General features: G+C 41.7%; 2 protein-coding genes across 2 annotated transcripts; both read left to right on the forward strand.

Annotated features, from left to right (window-relative positions):
- Nucleotides 1-407: 407 nt before the first annotated feature.
- On the forward strand, nucleotides 408-5589 carry ndufb9 (NADH:ubiquinone oxidoreductase subunit B9). Its single transcript, XM_003976289.3, has 4 exons — nucleotides 408-571; nucleotides 4156-4348; nucleotides 4732-4845; nucleotides 5311-5589. The coding sequence occupies exons 1-4, from the start codon at nucleotides 483-485 to the stop codon at nucleotides 5440-5442; spliced, it is 528 nt and encodes a 175-aa protein (XP_003976338.1). The 5' UTR covers nucleotides 408-482; the 3' UTR covers nucleotides 5443-5589.
- A 154-nt stretch (nucleotides 5590-5743) lies between these two features.
- Nucleotides 5744-18236, forward strand: LOC101069099 (guanine nucleotide-binding protein G(I)/G(S)/G(T) subunit beta-3-like). The gene is made up of 9 exons (XM_003976288.3): nucleotides 5744-8199; nucleotides 9324-9437; nucleotides 9888-10033; nucleotides 10252-10315; nucleotides 10702-10858; nucleotides 10945-11011; nucleotides 11111-11312; nucleotides 15850-16066; nucleotides 17326-18236. The coding sequence occupies exons 2-9, from the start codon at nucleotides 9369-9371 to the stop codon at nucleotides 17430-17432; spliced, it is 1029 nt and encodes a 342-aa protein (XP_003976337.1). The 5' UTR covers nucleotides 5744-8199; nucleotides 9324-9368; the 3' UTR covers nucleotides 17433-18236.
- The last annotated feature ends 1856 nt before the right edge of the window (nucleotides 18237-20092 follow it).

Raw genomic sequence — 20092 nt, forward strand, 5'->3', positions numbered from 1 at the left:
GTGAGGACCCTATTGTAATTGTAAATTGTTATCTGGATGGCCACATAATTTGAAAAGTCTCCAACTGATTCAAATTACTTTAGCTCTTAACAGAATCAAGTAAGATAGATCATACTTCTATAATTGATTTTCTTTATTGGTTGACTATAAAATCCTGAAATGATTTCGTAAAAAGAAACAATTTTGATTGTAACAGATGCTATATAAATAAACATTGATTGATTTAATTGATAAAGGTTCTCCTGATCTACATGGTCCAGGTCCATCAAATTTGGAGGAGCTGACCTCACCATATTTTCCCAATAGAATCGTGTTTTCACGAATGATGACGGTTTAATTGTGGTAAATTGTGGTTTAAAGTTGAAGCGTCAGTACCTCAAGTCCATCACGAGGGGGTGACAGCGCCCCTGACGTCATTGTCTGTCGAAAACGAGGAAGAATTTGTCTTTGCTGCTGCATTTAAGGTGACACTATCCGAGAAAATGGCTTCTGCGTATCTTACCCACCATCAAAAAGTTTTGCGGCTTTACAAGAAATCACTGAGACATTTGGAATCATGGTGCATATTTAGGTAAGAATGGCTGGCCGCAATACTGTGCTTTGCTATAAATTGAGGACAACTGTTCGTAGAAGTGCTGCTAAGCTAACATAAACTAACAGTTACTAGCACAGCAAATATGACCCAGAAAAGTTGTTTTCATCTCGCTTTTAGTATTTTAAAAAAAATAATAGTTATGAGTTACTGGATTACAATTTTATGATGCACAATATAGGGAAGATTTCATTTCGTCATATCTCTCATCGCAACTGGAGGTCGCTAACCATAACCCAGTTCTGTTTGTAATTGTATATTGATCCACTGTTGGTCCAAATTCAGGTAGTAGCAACTTAGAGCAACACTAACAAGTTGTGAATTAATACCAGAAAGTGTATGGACATTCAGAAGAGCGTTTTGTTATTTTTCACCAAATTCGGTTTTGTTTCACCAGGAAAAGTAAGACAGTCGAAGACCTACTTTGGAATTTATTTTATACCTGTCGCGATTTAGTCGAAGACCAAAAATAAAGGTGTGGCCCTTATTTCCTTCTTGATAATAAATAACAACAGTCATGTGTGCAGATAAAAGTACATGTTTCAGTGTGGTTTGTGACCAACCAGGCTTTGTATTGCTCAGGAAGGATGAGGTCCGTGTGAAATTTCAGTAAGACATGGTCAATAATGATATGCATGTTTATTAAGTAACTTAAGTTCCGATTCAGATTCAGATCCTTTATTGTCCCACACGGGGAAATTTACAGTACAACAGCAGCAAGAGCACGCAGAGAAAAATAAGATAAAATCAAATAGAACAGGATTTGGAATATACAAACAGGATGTATATTTACAATAATCCAGATAAATGGATACTCGGCCTCTGTGTACCTGTACATAGTACAGAGGGTGAATACAATATACATATCAGAATATATAATATTCAGATTGTGCTAGCGGGTGTTATGTTTATTGTGCAGTCTGACAGCAGCCGGCAGGAAAGATCTGCGATACCTCTCCTTCACACAGCGAGGGTGGAGCAGCCGCTCACTGAAGGAGCTGCCCAGTGCTGTCAGGGTGTCCTGTAGGGGTTGGGACATGTTGTTCAACATGGATGACAGCTTAGCCATCATCCTCCCATTTCCCACCACCTCCACCGAGTCCAGGGGACATCCCAGGACAGAGCTGGCCCTTCTCACCAGTCTGTCCATCCTCTTCCTGTCCCTGTCCGTGATGCTACTGGACCAGCAGACTATCCCGTAGAAGATGGCTGATCCCACCACAGAGTCATAGAAAGTCCTCAGGAGTGGTACCTGCACACCAAAAGACCTCAGCCTCCTGAGCAGGAACAGTCTGCTATTGCCCTTCTTGACAAGGGCGTCTGTGTTGTGTGACCAGTCCAGGTTATTGTTTAGGTGAACACCCAGGTATTTGTACGACTCCACCACGTCAACATCCGTTCCCAGGATGTTCACCGGTGCAGGCGGGAGGTTGTTACGCCTGCGGAAATCCACCACCAGCTCCTTGGTTTTGCCAGCGTTGATCTGGAGGTTGTTCCGCAGGCTCCAGTCCACAAAGCCCTGAATAAGTTCCCTGTACTCCGTATCGTCCCCATCAGTGATGAGGCCAACAGCAGCAGAGTCATCAGAGAACTTCTGGAGGTGACATGAAGATGTGCTGTATGAGAAGTCCGCGGTGTAGAGGGTGAACAGGAAAGGAGCCAGAGCCAGAACTGTTCCCTGCGGGACCAGTGCTGCAGAGAAGCCGATCTGACTCGGAGCCCTTCACCCTCACAAACTGTGGTCTTTGTGTGAGGTAGTCCAAAATCCATGTTGTGAGGTGGTGATCCACCCCAGCTACCTGCAGCTTGTCCCCCAGCAGCCTGGGCTGGATGGTGTTGAATGCACTGGAGAAATCAAAAAACATGATCCTCACAGTGCTCCCAGCCTTATCCAGGTGAGTGAGGGAGGTGTGGAGGAGGTAGATGACGGCATCGTCCACCCCGATGCTCGGCTGGTAGGCGAACTGCAACGGGTCCATGAAGGAGCTCAACAGTGGGCGCAGGTGGGCGAGGATGAGTCTCTCCAGCGTCTTCATCAGATGAGACGTCAGAGCTACCGGCCTGTAGCTGTTGAGTTCCTTGGGGTGCGGTGTTTTCGGGACTGGGACGATGCAGGACGTCTTCCACAGCTGTGGCACTCTCCCCAGCTTCAGGCTCAGGTTGAACGTGTGACTGAAGATCCCACACAGCTGGTCTGCGCAGGACTTCAGGAGCGTGGAGCTGATGCCATCCGGACCTGTCGCTTTCCTGGCCCTGTTCTTCTTCAGGGCCTTCCTCACCTGGTGTGGTGTGAGGGACAGGCTGGAGCAGGGAGGTGTTGGTGGGGGGGTGGGGTGGGCATGGGCCAGGGTGTGAAGTGTCGGGAATGTATGGGCTGAAGTTCATGAGAGAGGGGGAGGGGGGACAGGAGGAACAATGGATTGCAGGCACAGACAGTGGCGGGGGTAGCAGCAGAGGAGACTGGGCTGGGGGAGGGGTGGGTACCTGATCAAATCTATTGAAAAACAAGTTCAGGTCGTTAGCCCACCCTCGGTCACCCACAGGTTGGGACTTCTGCTCCTTGAAGCCCGAGATGGTCTTCAGTCCCTTCCATACGCCACAGATGTTGTTCTGTTGCAGCTGGTTTTCCATCTTCCTCCTGTAGTTGTCTTTCTCCTGTCTGATCTTCCTCCTCAGTTCCCTCTGCACAGACTTCAGCTCTTCCTTGTCTCCAGACACAAAAGCCCTCTTCTTCTCCTTCAGGAGGGCCTTTATGTCTGGGGTGATCCAGGGCTTGCTGTTGGAGAAGCTCCGTACAGTCCTGGTGGGTACGGTGTTCTCCACGCAAAAATTAATGTAGTCCGTGATGCAGCTGGTGAGGTTGTCAATGTCCTCCCCATGGGTGTCGCTGAATACATCCCACACGGTTGTGTTGAAACAGTCTTTCAGGGCTTCTTCGGACCATTTCTTCACTGCGGGTGACAGCAGGCTGCCTCTGCACAAGAGGTTTGTACACAGGCTGGAGGTGTACAAGGTTGTGGTCGGCACGGCCCAGGGGAGGGAGTGGGAGAGAGTGGTATGCCTCCTTGGTGTTGGCATAGAAGAGGTCCAGTGTTTTATTGTCCCTGGTGTGGCATGTGACGTACTGGGTGAATTTGGGCAGAGAAGATGATGGAGAGGCGTGATTGAAGTCTCCAGAGATGAGGAGGAGGGCGTCGGGGTGCTGTGTCTGCAGCCTGCTCACTGCTGAGAGCAGGACATCACAGGCTGCATCAGCGTTAGCAGAGGGGGGGATGTACACAACCCTGTATAAATGCCATCATTTTCTTATGTTGATAAAAAGAGACCAAAAGAAATGTCGGATCTTCTCTCACCTGTAGTATTACCTATAATATGAATATATGGGGGGGGAGTACAACAAATTGGTTACATAAATACACATAATGAAATGAAGTGAGATACATCTATACGTCATATTCTTTGGTTATAGTCTATATAATAATGGAGTTTAAACATGTCTGGCTGTTTGTGAATTCAATTAAGTTATTTGTCCCCCTCATACTTGAGATATTTGAATATTACAGGGACAAATACCGCTTCTATGCCTGCCTGCTAAGAGCTCGCTTTGATGACAACAAGAATGAGAAAGACATGATTAAGGCCACTATGATGCTGAAGGCTGGAGAGGAGGAGTTCTGGGCTAACCAGCACCCCCAGCCCTACATTTTCCCTGAATCTCCTGGAGGGACATCCTATGAAAGATATGAATGCTACAAGGTGGGTCCATGCGAGTCATCAATGAGTAACCTCTATTCTATGTAATATTGCTGGGATGGGAAAAGTGTTATTTGACTTTTCCCTTTTATTTGACTTCTCTTCCTCAATGTTACAGGTAGCCTGTGCCTTTTTTTATAAAGGTGTGAAGGCACCTCCTGGTTATATATTTGCTTCAGATCAATTTCTGTTCAAATGTATTTATATAGTGGCTGTTGCAATCAAGATAGTTTCAAAGCAGCCATACTCATAACTGAGACTAAAAATGCTCATCATTAAAATGATAGATATTACTTTGTTGTTATATTCAAATCTGAATTTTTACATGGTAAAATGGGAAAGATGCTGACATCAATCTAAATTGTGACATTGGTTTCACTTTGCAGGTCCCAGAATGGCTGTTGGATTACTGGCACCCCTCAGAGAAGGCTATGTACCCTGACTACTTCTCCAAGAGAGATCAGTGGAAGCAACTCAGGATGAAGAGTTGGAATAAAGAGGTAGACTCTTTTTTCAAATCAAATCTGGTTTTTTTTGGTCATTTCTTGTTTTTAATAGACTCTCAAAAACAGCATTAATAATAATAATTTAAAAAAACTCTACCTAAATGGCCATACCATGTAGGAAAACCCTAATTTCATATAACCCAAAACAGTAGTAAGTAAACCTATTTTTGCACGTGATCATTCCAATCTTTCATATTACATAAAACAGAAATTTTCAGTATTTGGATCATTCTAGAATATTTTGCCCATAAATGATGTCTGAATTAATACAAGTTCGCATTTGCAGATTTGACCATTTTTAGATTTTTATTTTTTTAATTTTAGATTTGATGAGATTAGGTGTACTTTAAATCACTTCAAGTAGTCCGGAGCATCACATACCCATAAAAATTTGTAATGCGAAATGATTGAGAACATGTTAGATACATTTCAGCATTGTTATTTCCTTTCTGGTTCTAGATAAGTCAGTTGAATGCTGAAACTCAAGCTGCAGGACCTGAGACTGAAGCCCTACCTCCTGCCCGGAAGGAGGGCGATCTTCCTCCTCTGTGGTGGCAGTATGTCACCCGACCCAGGGAACGTCCCATGTAAACATAATATAGCACCTGCTGCGGCCCGCGCCAGCTGCACAATCTTCACCCTTACCAGTACTGTCAGGTGTGGAGAGAGCTCCTTCCACACTGATTGTTTCTGTCGTCAGAGTTGTAGTTGTGTTAAATAGTTAAATAAAGGCTATGATAAAAAGAGTGTTTGAAAAGTTAATGTATGTTTGTGTTCACATATGTCTATGTGTGTGCACGCACTTGAGGGAAGCTGTTCATGCTGGGACAACCATGGGGCGCAGCCATAGGCTCTGCGAGAGCATGGAGAAACTCCCAAGTGCAGCCCAGAGAGATCCCAAAGTGCCAAGGGCCCCCTATATGGGAAACACTGGAGTCACAAGAACACTATAGTCGAGGAAATATAACTAGCAAAAAACATCCATAGTCCAATGTCTAAAATAAAAACACCATGAATAGCTAATTAAGGAATAATCAATTGATAGCAAGATTAAAAATGTAAGTCTTGAGGCCCCTCTAAAAGAATCAACAGTCTGCAGCACTGATGCTCTCTGGCAGGTGATTTCATAGGTGTGGGCTCTAGTGATAAAATTGGTTTTGTCTGAACGTGGACTATCAAGAGTAGAACCAAAGGACCTCAGGGTCTGCAATGGTTCAAATACGATGGCCCAAAACCTTGTTTGGGGATCAGGCCCTGGGATTCTGTAAAGCACCTAGAAACATTTTTGTTTGTTGATTGTAACAGATGCTATATAAATAAAGATTGATTGATTGAAAAGAAAATTAAAAATCAATCCTGAAATGAACAGGGAGCCAATTCAGTGACTTTAAAACTGATTTGATATGCTCTTGCATTCTGGTCTACATGAGCACATTTGATACTGTTGCTCCTTGGAGAAACCAGAAAGTAGACTGTTAAAATAATCTATATGAATGTGAAAAAAGTATGCATCAGCACCTCCATGTTTGCCTGCCAGAGAGATCATTTAACACCTGTTTCTCATAATACAAAGAGTAGGGTATCTACAGCTCAAGAACATTGATTTGATGGAAATGTTTCTACAGTTTCCCCTGCAGCTGTGACATTATTGCCTTTAGTTCTCTGATCCTTCCTGCTTTTCCTAAAGCCAGCTCAAAATGTCATCTGTCAGAGCAAAATATCAGAATATATTTTCTGTGAAGTCCACGTTTGCACTGAGGGTAGCATCACAATCACTCACCACGTCTAAGTAAATATTTGATAGCAAATAACTTCCATTTTGAATTTTTGCTTTGTAAAGCTCAGGAATGTGGCTTCTGGAAAAGCAGCAGTATCCCAAAAGAGACAGACAGAAAGAATCAAGTTTAATTTTTTTATGACAGATACAGGAAATTCATTTTCTTCTATGGAATAAAGATACAATTAAAAGCAGATCTAGTGCAGGAATAGCATTATTTGGTTCTAAAACTGGGGGAAAAAAGATAATTTTGTATCAATTTATAAGCAAATATTGATTTATGGCTATTTTGATTCCTGCTCGTTAATAAACTCGTTAATACTCAACTATAACAATCTAATACTTTTACAAACACACCCTACAAGATCACCTGTATTGAGTAAAATACAATTAAAAAAAACAAAATGAAAATCTTCATCCCAAGTGTGGACTCTCTAAGTGAAGTTGTCAATTGAGTATTTATGAGATTTTTATGAGTACATTTATTTAAAACCTAGCAGACTTTGGCCTCTACAGTGCAGGCACATGCAGTATTGCATTTGACCACCATGCAGTTTTAACACATTGCTAAAAACACAAAACACCAACAACAACACACAAGTCAGATTAAAGGATGCTGAAGGTGGGTAGACCAAGTGAGATCATCTCTCACTGAAGACCAGCACCTTCTTGTCAATGCGCAATTTCAAATCCCCTTGGTTGTTCCATCGCTGACTACCCAGATATAACTAAAGTTATTTGATATTTAACAAGGATCCTGTTTTCTGATACAGCCATCCCTCATTTTGAGCTGAAATTCTTGACTTTTGTTCCCCTTACATATCAGTTTATCAAGTGTGACGCACATTTTGCCTGATATGCTCTAATTCCTTAATAAGATCTCCTGTTCCCGGATATCCCATTAGACTCCGATTACCTGAGCTCAGCTCATTAGCACTGACAAACGAATTCACCCCATTACCCTTAACTGAAACACCATCCATCCATCCATATTTATACCAATCAAAATGTATCTTTTAAGATAAAAATCATGGCAAAATTTTGTGTTTTTTAAATATTTACTGTAATTTCTTTTATTATTATTTGTTATAATTTATATTTAGATTTTGTTAATTTAGCACAGCTTTCAAAGAGCATTAGTCCTTTCTCTCCAATCCTACACAATATTTTACATAATAATTTCATATTCAAAACTTTTCTGTCCTTTTTTACTGTTCTTTTCTGTTTTTTGCTTTTCAATTCTTCACCTGTACTCTTCTTTTAACCTCATGACCTAATTTTAGTTCTCCAATCGGTTTACGTTATCCTTCGCTCCCAATGCTCCTTCTTCCCAACTCTCTCTTACCTTCCCCTCTCTATTTCCATCTTTGAGCTTTATCCTTTCATCCCTTATCTCCTTCATCCCCTCCAATCCGCATCTGTTCTTTACTGTGGAGGAAGAGAGAGAGCAAGAAAGAGTTCTTGCACAAAGTAGAACACTGCTTGTAGTCTGCATCTAAAGAACCAACGCACTGGTGGAGCTGAAGGATCAAAAGGAGGCGAGAGTTGAGGAACCATAGTGTGTCGGAGTGGTGAGTTTTTTTTCTGCATTTTCTTCCCCCACAAGCCTTCATATTTCTGCCCACCAATCATCTCATTATTTTATCTTTTTTGTTTATAGTTATTATTATTGTTGTTGTTGTTGTTGTTGAATGCAAAAACTGTTGGATGGATTCCAAACAAATTAAAAATGAGCAAAATGTCAGAATAATAGCAATGATTGTTTTATGCAAGCAGAGTATTCCACAGTAAGCTCCTTGAATAATCGAGAGAATGTGCTTTATGGCTTCTTTATTTGTTTATCGCTTCTTTACTGACTGGTTAGTACAAACCAATTGCTGAAGAAAACATACTTTTATGATTAACCAACATGATCATTATTGTTTTACATTGTATGGGAGTTTAGATAGTTTTATAATTGAAAACTTACATCTTTAAAATGTATAATCAGGATCATTCTCTTAAATTTACAATATTATTTTGGGGCAAAAATAATAATTATTGTTGTGTAACACTAATTAAAAATCTGAGTGGGTCTTCAAATATAGCTGTATGAAAACTTAAGACATTTCGTGTAAATTGAAAAATTCTTTAGAATACACCTTCTAGGTCATTGTGATCTGAAGGTGACTGCTGATGCTCACCTTCAAATAAAGGTAATCTTTGGACTGTTTTAACAGAAGCTGCAAAACAGGACTTTTGGTGTAATATCAGCTTCATCGTGATCTATCATGGTTAGGGAGTATTTTCTTTGTTAATGGTGTTGACAGAGTAGTCTGAGAGTTGAGAGGCTTGGAGTGTTACTTCAGAAGAGAAGGGGCTGCTGATATTTGATTGTAACTGCATCAATCCCTAACCACCACACTTTGATTCTGAGGTAAAAAGCACTCAGTAATCGGATGACAGGAGATTTGACTAGTAAAGCCTCTCTTAAGATCTCCACAGGATTTAAACTGCTGTAGTCACCAGCCCCTCTGTATGCATATCTATATCTATATATGTTTCTCTCTCTTTATATATATATATATATGTGTGTGTGTGTGTGTGTGTGTGTGTGTGTATGTATATATACACATATACACACTTACACATGTGTGTATCTATGTGTGTGTCATACATACATACATACATACATTGTGTGTCTTTATTCTTCTAGGGACCCTTTGCTTTCTATCTGTTGCATCTTTTATTGACTGACAAAATGGCAGCTGAGAAAGCTGAAATTGATGCACTGAAAAAGGAGTGTGATAGCCTCCGTACAAAGATTGAGGTAAGCACCCGTTGCAGGTGACTTTTGTAAAAAATCTGGTGACATGAAATGAAACGTTTTACTAAACCTATGTTCTGTTGTTGAGACCACCATGAAATAGGATGTTGCTGTTATTTAAAAAATAAAAGCTATGAACCTTTTACTCAAAACAAAAGAAAATTGTAGTCCATTGCTGCTGCACAGAAACACACAATAGGGTTTAGTGTCAATGTAATTATGTGAAAAGTTTACTTTTCTAGAAATATCCATTATTATTCAAAGATATATATTTATTTTTTATTTTTATTTTTTTACAAAAGTATGTTTTTTTGGTTTCCCCTAACAATAAATTCAATTCTTAAAATTGGATCTTTTCAGGTATTCTGATTAGCAAAGATAATAATCATTCCTTAGAATCAAGTTTTCTTCTTTTTTTTTCCATCCCTATGCGTTTGTAATTACAAATGCCAGGCAGCCCGCAAGGCTGTCAATGATGGCAGCATGTCATCAGCAGCAGGTGGTGTGGCTTCCGTTGGCCGAGTCCAGCTGAAGCTTCGGAAGACGCTCAAGGGTCACTTGGCTAAAATCTATGCAATGCATTGGTCAGCTGACTCGAGGTAAGGGCCACTCATGTTTTACACAACATATATAAGATAAAAGTGGGACATGGAACAACATTGCGCTGGCTATTTATCGAAAACTGCTAAACCCAATAATGTAGTTTCTTTGCTTCTCATAATTTATACACCATGCACTTTCTAATAACAACTACTGAGTATTTGAATTTGATTTTCTAATTGATCCTTGAAAACTGTATCTCTGTCATTTATGTCAGACAAATGGTCAGTGCATCACAGGATGGTAAACTTCTCATCTGGGACACATTTACAGGCAACAAGGTATTCTCACATGCCCTTTGATTTATTCAGCAATCAAAAATAGCATTTCAAGGTGTACTGTCTGCATTGTGTCAAAATTTCAATCTCATACCAAATTTCATATCATATTCAAAGTTTGTCACTCTTGTACTTACATATTTTTTAAAATTAGAATTTTAAACACTGGTTGACATTAATATTTTTTTTCATTTGTCTTTTATTGACCACATCGTCCTAAAAGCATCAAAAGAGGGAATATTCATTGTGTTTGTATGTTTTTACATCAGTCTGCAACTTGCTATGAAACCCAAGTTCAAGTGCTAATTATCAAAATAAAATGAATTTATTATTGCTGGTTGCCGTTTTCTCTCATCTAAATTTGCTAAATGAAAGATTCTTGTTCTCAGCTTGTTGCTGTACCCTTAAAATCTGCTTGGGTGATGAGTGTTGCCTTTGCCCCTTCTGGTAACCTGGTGGCCAGTGGTGGTTTGGATAACATATGTACAGTGTACAATGTCAAGGCTGCCAGCCCCAAAACCCTGAGGGAGCTGGATGCACACACCGGTGAGCAAGCTCGTTACAAAGTTTTCCTCTGGAAATTTCTGCAGATAAACAAGAAATTAAGCTCTTGATATACAAACCACGCACAGGGTACCTATCTTGCTGCCGTTTCATTAGTGATACTGAAATTCTGACAGCTTCTGGTGATACTACTTGGTGAGTTTCCTCATGAAAAACGAGTGTGGATGATTTTTTTTTTCAGAGTAATGCCAGGATTAACTCAGACATGACTCTCTCCTCCCCTCTGTTGACCAGCTGTCTGTGGGACCTGGAGACTGGCAAGCAGAAGATTATCTTCACCAACCACATTGGAGACTGTATGTCTCTGGCGCTGTCTCCAGACATGAATACTTTCATTTCTGGTGCCTGCGATTCTCTGGCCAAGCTGTGGGACCTGAGGGAAGGTGCCTGCAAACAGACCTTCACTGGACACACCAGTGACATCAACGCCATCTCTGTGAGCAGCACCACACTTTGTACTTCACAAAACATAAATACCTGAGCTGACAAGATAATTAAAAAAAAAATACTGTCAACTCAAACAGTTTATTATTACCTGTTGTTATCTTATCCGCAGACATAATTCCACAGGTATTTAAATAATGGTCTGTTATTGTTTATATATTCAAAAACACGATTTTCACATGTGTTGCAATTCTTACTTAAAGCTACATCTCCTGGATGCACTGGGACACATCGTCAGGATGTATCCTGGGTTCATAGGGTGTTTCGGGTCTCACGACATCATACACCCTCGCCCAGGCGACCCAGCTGGGGTGATCAAGACCCGGCTTGTGTCCCAGTAGCAACCCACGGATCTGCCCTTTTAAGCCACACCCACCTCGTGGCTTTCTCTGCAGCTTCACTTGCGGATTTAATGGCCCTCTTTTTGGCTGTCCCTGTAACTCCCAATCGGCCAAAGACTTTACAGAGGGAGCATCCTGCAAAGCCTCTACAGCCAACTTCTATGGGCTCGTAGAAGGTTCTCCAGCCCCTGCCCCTGCACTCCTCCACCAGCTCCTGATACTTGGCATGTTTTCTTTCGTTGGCTTCCTCAATCCGCTCTTCCCAGGGCACTGTAAGCTCCAGCATGATCAGGTGTTTCGAAGCCTCTGAGATGATGATCATGTCTGGCCGTAAAGATGTTATGATGTGCGAGGGGAATATCAGTTGTTTTCCAAGGTCAACGTGCAGTTGCCAATCAGGAGCTGTGTGGAGGAGTCCCGTTGTTATCTGTGGACCTGCACGAGGTTTCTCTCCAGCTTTTATGAAGGAGATTGCCTTCTTCAGAGCACGATGGTGTTTGGTGGTACTAATGGCCAAGGCTATGCTCTCAGCCACTGCTTTGAGTACCTGGTCATGGCGCCAGCGATAGCGACCATCGGCCAGGGACTTTGGGCAGCTGCTGAAGAGATGTTCCAGGGAGGCTCTTCCGGAGCAAAGGGAACAGGTGGGTGTCTCACTCTTTCCCCACGCATGGAGGTTTGCTGGGCTGGGGACGGCATGGTAGACTGCCGCCACAAGGAACCGGACGCGGTGGAAGTTTCCCTGCATGATGTTTGACAAGGTAACTTTGCGCTGTAACGCACTCTCCCACCTTGTCCATGCCCCCTGCTGCCGGAGTCCCACTGCCCTACCCACTCGCTCTTCCTCCACGCCTGCTCGGACCTCCTCCTGAAGTAGGTGGTTTCTCTCTTTGCCCCGTGCATGGCTGACTTAGGTCTTTGGGAAGTAGCCCAAGCCTGTTCTTCCTGTTGCCACCGCCCCAACTAGTGTCTTTTGCCTTAGGCATGACTCAGCCACCTCCACTGACTTTTCTGCCTTCCACTTCCTTCCTGTCTTCTCCTCAATCCCGGCTGATGACACCTTGCAGTCCCTGGAGTCTCTGTACTGTAGGGCTTCTCTTGTGCATGCCACCTTAAATTCTTCAGTGAGCCCATTGAAGGGTGTTACTTGTCCCGTACAATGCAGCGCTGTTAAGGCTGCGAGGAAGACCCAACCATCTGCGCAGAAAGCTGCTGAGCTTCCTTTCAAAGGATTCCACCATTGTTACTGGGACTGCATACACGAGGAGAGGCCACAGGACTCTGGGAAGGATGGAGAGCTGATAGATCCAGGCTTTAAATCTAAGGCCAGACTTGTCCACCTTAGTGAGCCACCCTCCAAGCTCTTCCGTAGACTTCTGGATGGCAGCAGTGTCCTTCAGGCTGGAGTCAAAGAGCTTTTCCAGGCTCTTGACTGGTTGCTCCGTGATCGATGGAATTGCGGTTCCTGAGATTGAGAATCGGAATTTGTCCACCACTTTCCCCTTCTTCAGTACCATGGACCTTGACTTAGTGGGCTTGAAACTCATCCTGGCCCATAGGATGAGTCTCTCCAAACCCTGCGAGATCCACCTACACCCTGGGACTGATGTTGTTGTGACGGTAAGGTCGTCCATGTAGGCTCTTATGGGGGGCTGTCGAACACCTGATCTGGATAGAGGCCCTTTGCACTCCACCTCAGCCGCCTTTACCACCATATTCATCGCCAGTGCAAAGAGAACAACGGAGATGGTACAGCCTGTTATTATTCCTTTCTCAAAACAATGCCAGTCTGAGGTTACTGACCCTGAAGTGACCCTGAGCCTGAAGTTATCATAGTAATCCAGAATCAGGTCCTTGATCTTACTGGGAACATGGTGTAGGTGTAACGCAAGCTCAACTAGCTTGTGTGGGATGGACCCGTAGGAATTAGTCAGGTCCAACCACAAAACCGCTATTTCTCCTTTGCTCTCATGGCCTCTCTGATGAGCTGTGTGACTACACCATTGTGCTCTAGACAGCCGGGGACTCCAGGAATCCCACCCTTCTGCACTGAAGTGTCGATGTAGTTGTTCTTGAGGAGAAACTCGGTCAGTCTTCGGGAGACGATGCTGAAAAACACCTTCCCTTCCATACTCAATAGTGAGATAGTCCAAAACTGGTTAATGTTTTTCGAGTCCTCCTCCTTGGGTATCCAAACTCCCTCAGCACACCTCCACTGGTCGGCTACTCTCCCCCTTCACCAGATCACTTTCAAGACCTTCCACAGATGCCGGATAATTTCTGGACAGCGCTTGTAGACGAGGTAAGGTACACCACTGGTGCCAGGGGAAGATGCAGAACGGGCTGCCTTGATGACTTCTTCAACCTCCTTCAAACTAGGCTCTGCCAACTTGAACTCTGCCGATGGTGGGGCAGGGCTGATGAGCGCTCTGTTGGGTCCTAGGTCTTGACCACTCAGTTGGTCGCTCATGGTGTTTGAGGAAGCGATTCACTTCCTCCCTTGAGCACTCAAGTCAGCCACTCCGCTTGTCCCCGAGCAGCCGTTTAGAAAACCGGAAGGGATTGGCGATGAAGGCTGCACGCTTCCTTGCTCTCTCTCCCGCGCCTCCTATGCCACTCTGCTCTGAGGAGAGTTTTCAACTTCTTCCGCAGGATGTTATTCAGCTCTTTTGAAGCTTGCTTGTCCCCATCAGCAGCTCTCTTGAACTGTTTCTTGAGGGTTCGCAGCTCCTTGCGCAGTTGGTGTATCTTAAAGGACCTGCGGTTCATGGTGTAAGAGGTGGTCTCAGTGTTGCCCTTCTCGATCCGTCCAAATCTTTGAGCCGTAACTGACGATGATGGTACTTATCGCCTGGAGTCTGCTGTTGACATCTCCTCTGGCTGTGGCTTGGATGATGGTGGACACGTCCTCATCAAACTGCAGCCACTCACTCCGTCTATTTGCTGGGGGCCACTTAATCTGCTGCTGTTGAACTACTCTGTTAGGATTGGGAGGCTCCGGTATGTGGAGGGACTGGGATCTGTGGTTTGCCTCCTGCCCGGGCTCCTCCTGCCTCTCACCAGGTCCAGGACCTGTGCGTTGCACCTCAACTTCCCGCTCCAGACATTTCATTCTGGCCTGATGGATCTTTAAGCCATGCTGGTTCTTGCACAGCTTGCTGCAGATACATGTCACTGTCGTAGTCATTTCCATTGCAGGGGTCATTAACGTTAGGTCCGTCCGATTGGGGATCTCCTGGGGGTGTTTCTCTGTAGGGCTTTCCGTAGCCATACTGTCCCAGGTGCCGTCTTTCCGAGCTGCCAAATTGTCTTTCCAGTAGTCACCTAGTCTTTCCTAGGGGTCACTGGCTCTGCCAGACATAAACTTAAAGATACATCTCCTGGATGCACTGGGACACATCGTCAGTGATGTATCCTGGGTTCATAGGGTGTTTCGGGTCTCACAACAGCATACACCCTCGCCCAGGCGACCCAGCCGGGGTGATAAAGACCCGGCTTGTGTCCCAGTAGCAACCCACGGATCTGCCCTTTTCAGCCACAGCCACCTCGTGGCTTTCTCTGCAGCTTCACTGTGACTCCCAATCCCAATTGAGTAAATATTACAAGTTTTCTTACAGCTATAGCATACAGCTATGCTCATATGCTGTTATTGTTGTCAGAAAAAATTAGGGTTTTCTATGACGTGATCTTGATAGCCAACCTGTTCCTCAGTATTTTATGTAATAAACATTTTAACCAGACAATAGATACCACACATTACAATGAAATACAAACACCGTTTTGGTGATGAAATGGTAGAAGAAAAATATGATTATGCGATATCTGATAATGTTCACATTTTGGGATAGAAAGTCATGTGACCTGATTGCAAAAGAGGTTAAGCTATAGTGATTGGTGATGGATGCATATTTCTAATTTGTTAACTACAAATGTTGTTTGCTACATTATTGCAAGGTAAAGGATTTTTAAATATATCAAAACCAATAATATTTTTTGCTTTTAGTGGTTAAGTTATTATCTAATAACTGCATTTTTGGAAATTGTGACTAACAAACTGATAAATATTGCAGATCAACAACTAATATTATTATTATATCGCTATTATCATTATTAAGTCATAGTAATTTAAAACATTGTTTAATCTATTTGTCATTATACATCGAAATATGTCTTTATTCTCCAATTTAGTTCTTCCCCAGTGGAAACGCTATTATTACAGGCTCAGATGACTGCAGCTGCAAGATGTATGACCTGCGCTCTGACCAGGAGGTCATTGGTTACCAGGACACCAGTTTGAATGCTGGTGTCACATCTGTGGCTCTATCCAACTCAGGCCGCCTTATCTTTGCTGGCTATGATGATTTCAATTGCCATATCTGGGACTCTTTGAAGGGAGAAAAAGTTGGTGAGTGATGAATGAATGAATGAATGAACGAATGAACGAACGAACTTGTACTTATAGGCAGCTGTAAAACCCTCAAGGTCACCTTACATCACATAAACAATCTAAAAAAAAAACTAAAATAAAAGTAAAGCATGATAGATAATAGAGCCTAAATGAACTCTATAAACCTATGTATAATAAAACTGGAATGTAAAAAATGATGTCAGGTGACCATTCTCAACAAGGCTTCACTATAACAAATGTTGTAGGCAGGTGGGCACAAGAAAGGTAGGTAGGTAAGTAGGAAGGTAATTTAAAGAAGGAAACTTCATTTATTCACATGCTTTATAACAGCCCTTCTCAAATAGTGGGGCGATGCCAGGGGGGGCGCGTGTGACCCCGGAGAACATGATTTTTTTTTTTTTTGCCGTACTAGAATAACGTGTAATTGCACATCCACTACAGTAGTTGGCAGTGGCGCTCTCATTGTCAGAGTGTGCGCAGGCAGTATTAGCTCTATGGTGTAGTTTTTTTGCACCGAGCATTCGCGCACACATCACAGAGCAAGAGATAGGAGGTGCAGTGAACAAACCATCAAGAGACAGCATGAAAAAATACTTAACAGTGATGAAAAAAAAGGCGGAGAGAGACAGATAATGAGACAAACGAAAGTTCCCAGAAAGCTAAGACGAGGTTTCACTGCGACTACGGTGGGAGACGAGGAAAGACCGGTGTGTTTACTGTGTCTAAAAATGTTGGCAGCAGACAGCATGAAGCCAAATAAATTAAGGCGTCACTTAAAGACATTATACCCCAGTCACGCTAATAAGCCGCTTGAGTTTTTTCAGCGAAAACGTGCTGAATATTGGCAACAATCTTCCCGCTTTGTGAGTTTATAGTTTCAATAAGAATTTTATTTTATTTTGAATTTCAGGTTAATTGATGCACTTTATATCGTTTCTGTTACAGACTAAAAAACAATGTTAATAAAGCTATTCTTTGTTGTATGTTGGCCTATATTTCTTTTTCTTTCTTTTTTTTGTTTTCTTTAATGTTAATAAGGATACAATGTTATGCAGGGGTGTACTTATAACAATTTCCTAGACAAATGATACTAATTATAGTCACAGCGGAGAGTGGGGGGGCGCAAAATGTTTTCTTCTTCCTAGGGGGGGCGTAACAGAAATTAATTGAGAAGCACTGCTTTTTAATGACATCTCAAGAAAATTATTCTTAGTTTCTAAAACATACTCAAATGTATGTTGTGTCCTCTTTTCCAGGTGTGCTCTCTGGGCACGACAATAGAGTGAGTTGCACTGGTGTCCCAGAAGATGGGATGGGTGTCTGCACAGGATCCTGGGACAGTTTCCTTAAACTCTGGAACTGAAGCATCCAAACTAAAGACAACAATGGGAGGAGGAGAAAGGAGAGCAGAAGGAAAAAGAAAGAAGTGTTGGGGAATGTTGGGCACTGACCTCATATTCTTCTCTTCTTCTTTACTTCATTCTCACTTAGGAATGCAAGGAGTTGCGGGAATTGTGAATGATTCTCTTTGTGTAAATCAGCTAACTGATTATGCTTCCTGCTAACCGTCATTCAAACTGTTTATTGACAACAGAAGAAAAAAAAACGTGTTAATTCAAATTATGGCAATTAGCAGGATATGGGCCTCTACTTGAAAAACATGGCTGGAGTTTTGACCAAAAAAATATTGTATGCTTTAGACATACAGATTGAATTTTTAATGTATTTGACTTGTTTAAAAAAGAGCTCTGCTGTTAGACTAAATAATATACATTTGTAGATAACACATTAGCAGATTATATGTAGTTTGTTTATTTGTTTTTCATTCAATTCTTTTGGGGGGCATATACAACATACTGTATACATGTACCAACAATCCATTTCAAGATGGCTGCCGCCTTTTCCCCATTTTTCCTAAAATTAATAAACAAACTGATAGACAAAACTTAAATAAAATATTTCTAGATCAACTGTATAAAGGTAAAGCCAGGCTAATGATTCTGGGAGATCAAATACTCAAAAAATCTGCAAGGATCTGTAAATTATATTTTCCTCCCTCGTGGATTCTGCCACATTTTGTAGTAATTTTATGTATGCAGTTTCCTCTGTATAAAGAAAAACCGTTAATTGAAACTGTTTCCAATAAACATAGAATTGTGCATTGATATTATGCTTCACTCTGTATGTGTCACAATCCGAATCTACTTTTAGTATTTCTGACTGCTAAGTTTTCTGTTTCACCTTGGAGAGCCTTACTGCCAAAGGCGTACCCATATTTATAGAGATATTTGATTAGTATTCAGTGAAACAGAGTGTAATAACCAGAAAATATTCATCTCTTTGAAAAACAAACTAAAGGAAGGCAAATAGCAATTAGGAGGCTAAATACATGGTTTCAACTTGAATTTTCACTAAAATCAAGCTTTTTGTCATGAAGCAGGTATTGATATGATTAAAATGAAAAATAAATGTTTTAGATAAAAGTTTATGTAGTACATTATAGATGGCAAATTAGCAAAGTGTTTAACATTTCTGTACACAATTTGTGTTTTTGACACTATAAAGTTTTCATTCATTTAATGTCTAAATATAGAAGAAAATTATGATTAATGAATTAATGATTAATCTGATTAAAAATTTTAAGGCAAATGATCCATCTGCAGCAGTGAAAAACAGAACATTTGTGGCAATGCATTGCGGGCAGTTTGGCCAAGAAGTTTTGCACAGACACTTGAGACTGTAGTGACAGGCAACAGAAGCTGTGAAGCAACTGAAGATGGAAGAGTGCTGGCCATCTCGACGTACAAAAAAGCCCAACCGACATAGTATTGTGCACAATCTGTGGTAGTGAGTTTTCTTTTTACCATAGAACTTCCAGCTTACAATACCACATTAACACCAAGCAAATGTTAGGGATATCGCTCGCGTTTCGCCAGCACATCACGCACCCAGCAAACCATCCTCCATTCATTGAATTATCCAGGGATTATCTCAGAGCAGATAAACTGTTATTGGTGGTATCATTTGCCTCTAGAGGGGAGAATAGGCTGGAGTGTGAATGGAGGAGACCAGAGAAGAGAAGAGAAGTTGGTGGAAGAGAGTTTTGCAGTGAGGAGGAGGACATGAGTCATGATGAATGAAGCCATAAATGAGTAAAACCAACCATATCTGAATGAGAAAGTGGTCTGAGGGATACAGAGCTACTGTGAGGATATCTATAGAGAAGCTCAAAGCAAGAATGAGATCATGCTTTTTGCAAGGTCTGAAAGTAGGAGTGGAGATCCATAATAGGTCGAAAAACCTAAGGACAAACAACGGACACTTATTATCAGGATAGATGACAGCAGTGTGTAAATTGCTATTGCTAAATTGCTTTGTTGTTCTGGACAGTAGATAACAATGTAGGCCTTAACTAAAACTGTCAGCAGAACAGCATGAAACAGGCATATTTGTTTGAAGGGATCAGTGAGTAGCGGAGAGAGGGAAGTGCTGTTGACACTTTGTGCCAAGTGCAAGAGGCAGTTGAACACGAGGCAGTAAACTAAATGATATTTAATTGTGATTTATTGAAATTAATGCACTATCCCTGTTTGAGTGTACAAGAAAACATTAATTTTGTCTGTGGGAAATAATCTTGTTCCAAACTTAAAAATATATTGTTATTTACTAGGCAAATGACTAAACTGGGGCAACTAAATAGTCCCTATTCTTATTAATCAGAAATTCTGATTTTTGCTTGTGTTGTTGTCAATGTTTTTTGTGTACTTTTTGATAGTTCATGGTTATTAAATCCCATGTAGTTTCTAGCTGGCCGTGTTTGGGAGGAAACTTTTGTGAAATGTGTTCAAGGAAATCTAAGTTGCAATAGAAAAAAATAATACAGTGCTTGATTGATTATGTTTTGCTTTTTTTTAGGGCATTTAAAAATTCACGGATAAGGCACATTATATAATGGAAAGTTATATTTAGTGTTTTAGTCTTATTTACTGTTCATATTAAATAATATCAATTAAAATATAACAT

This window comes from Takifugu rubripes, chromosome 12, assembly GCF_901000725.2.
Source record: "Takifugu rubripes chromosome 12, fTakRub1.2, whole genome shotgun sequence".
In the NCBI taxonomy this organism is placed as follows: Eukaryota; Metazoa; Chordata; class Actinopteri; order Tetraodontiformes; family Tetraodontidae; genus Takifugu; species Takifugu rubripes.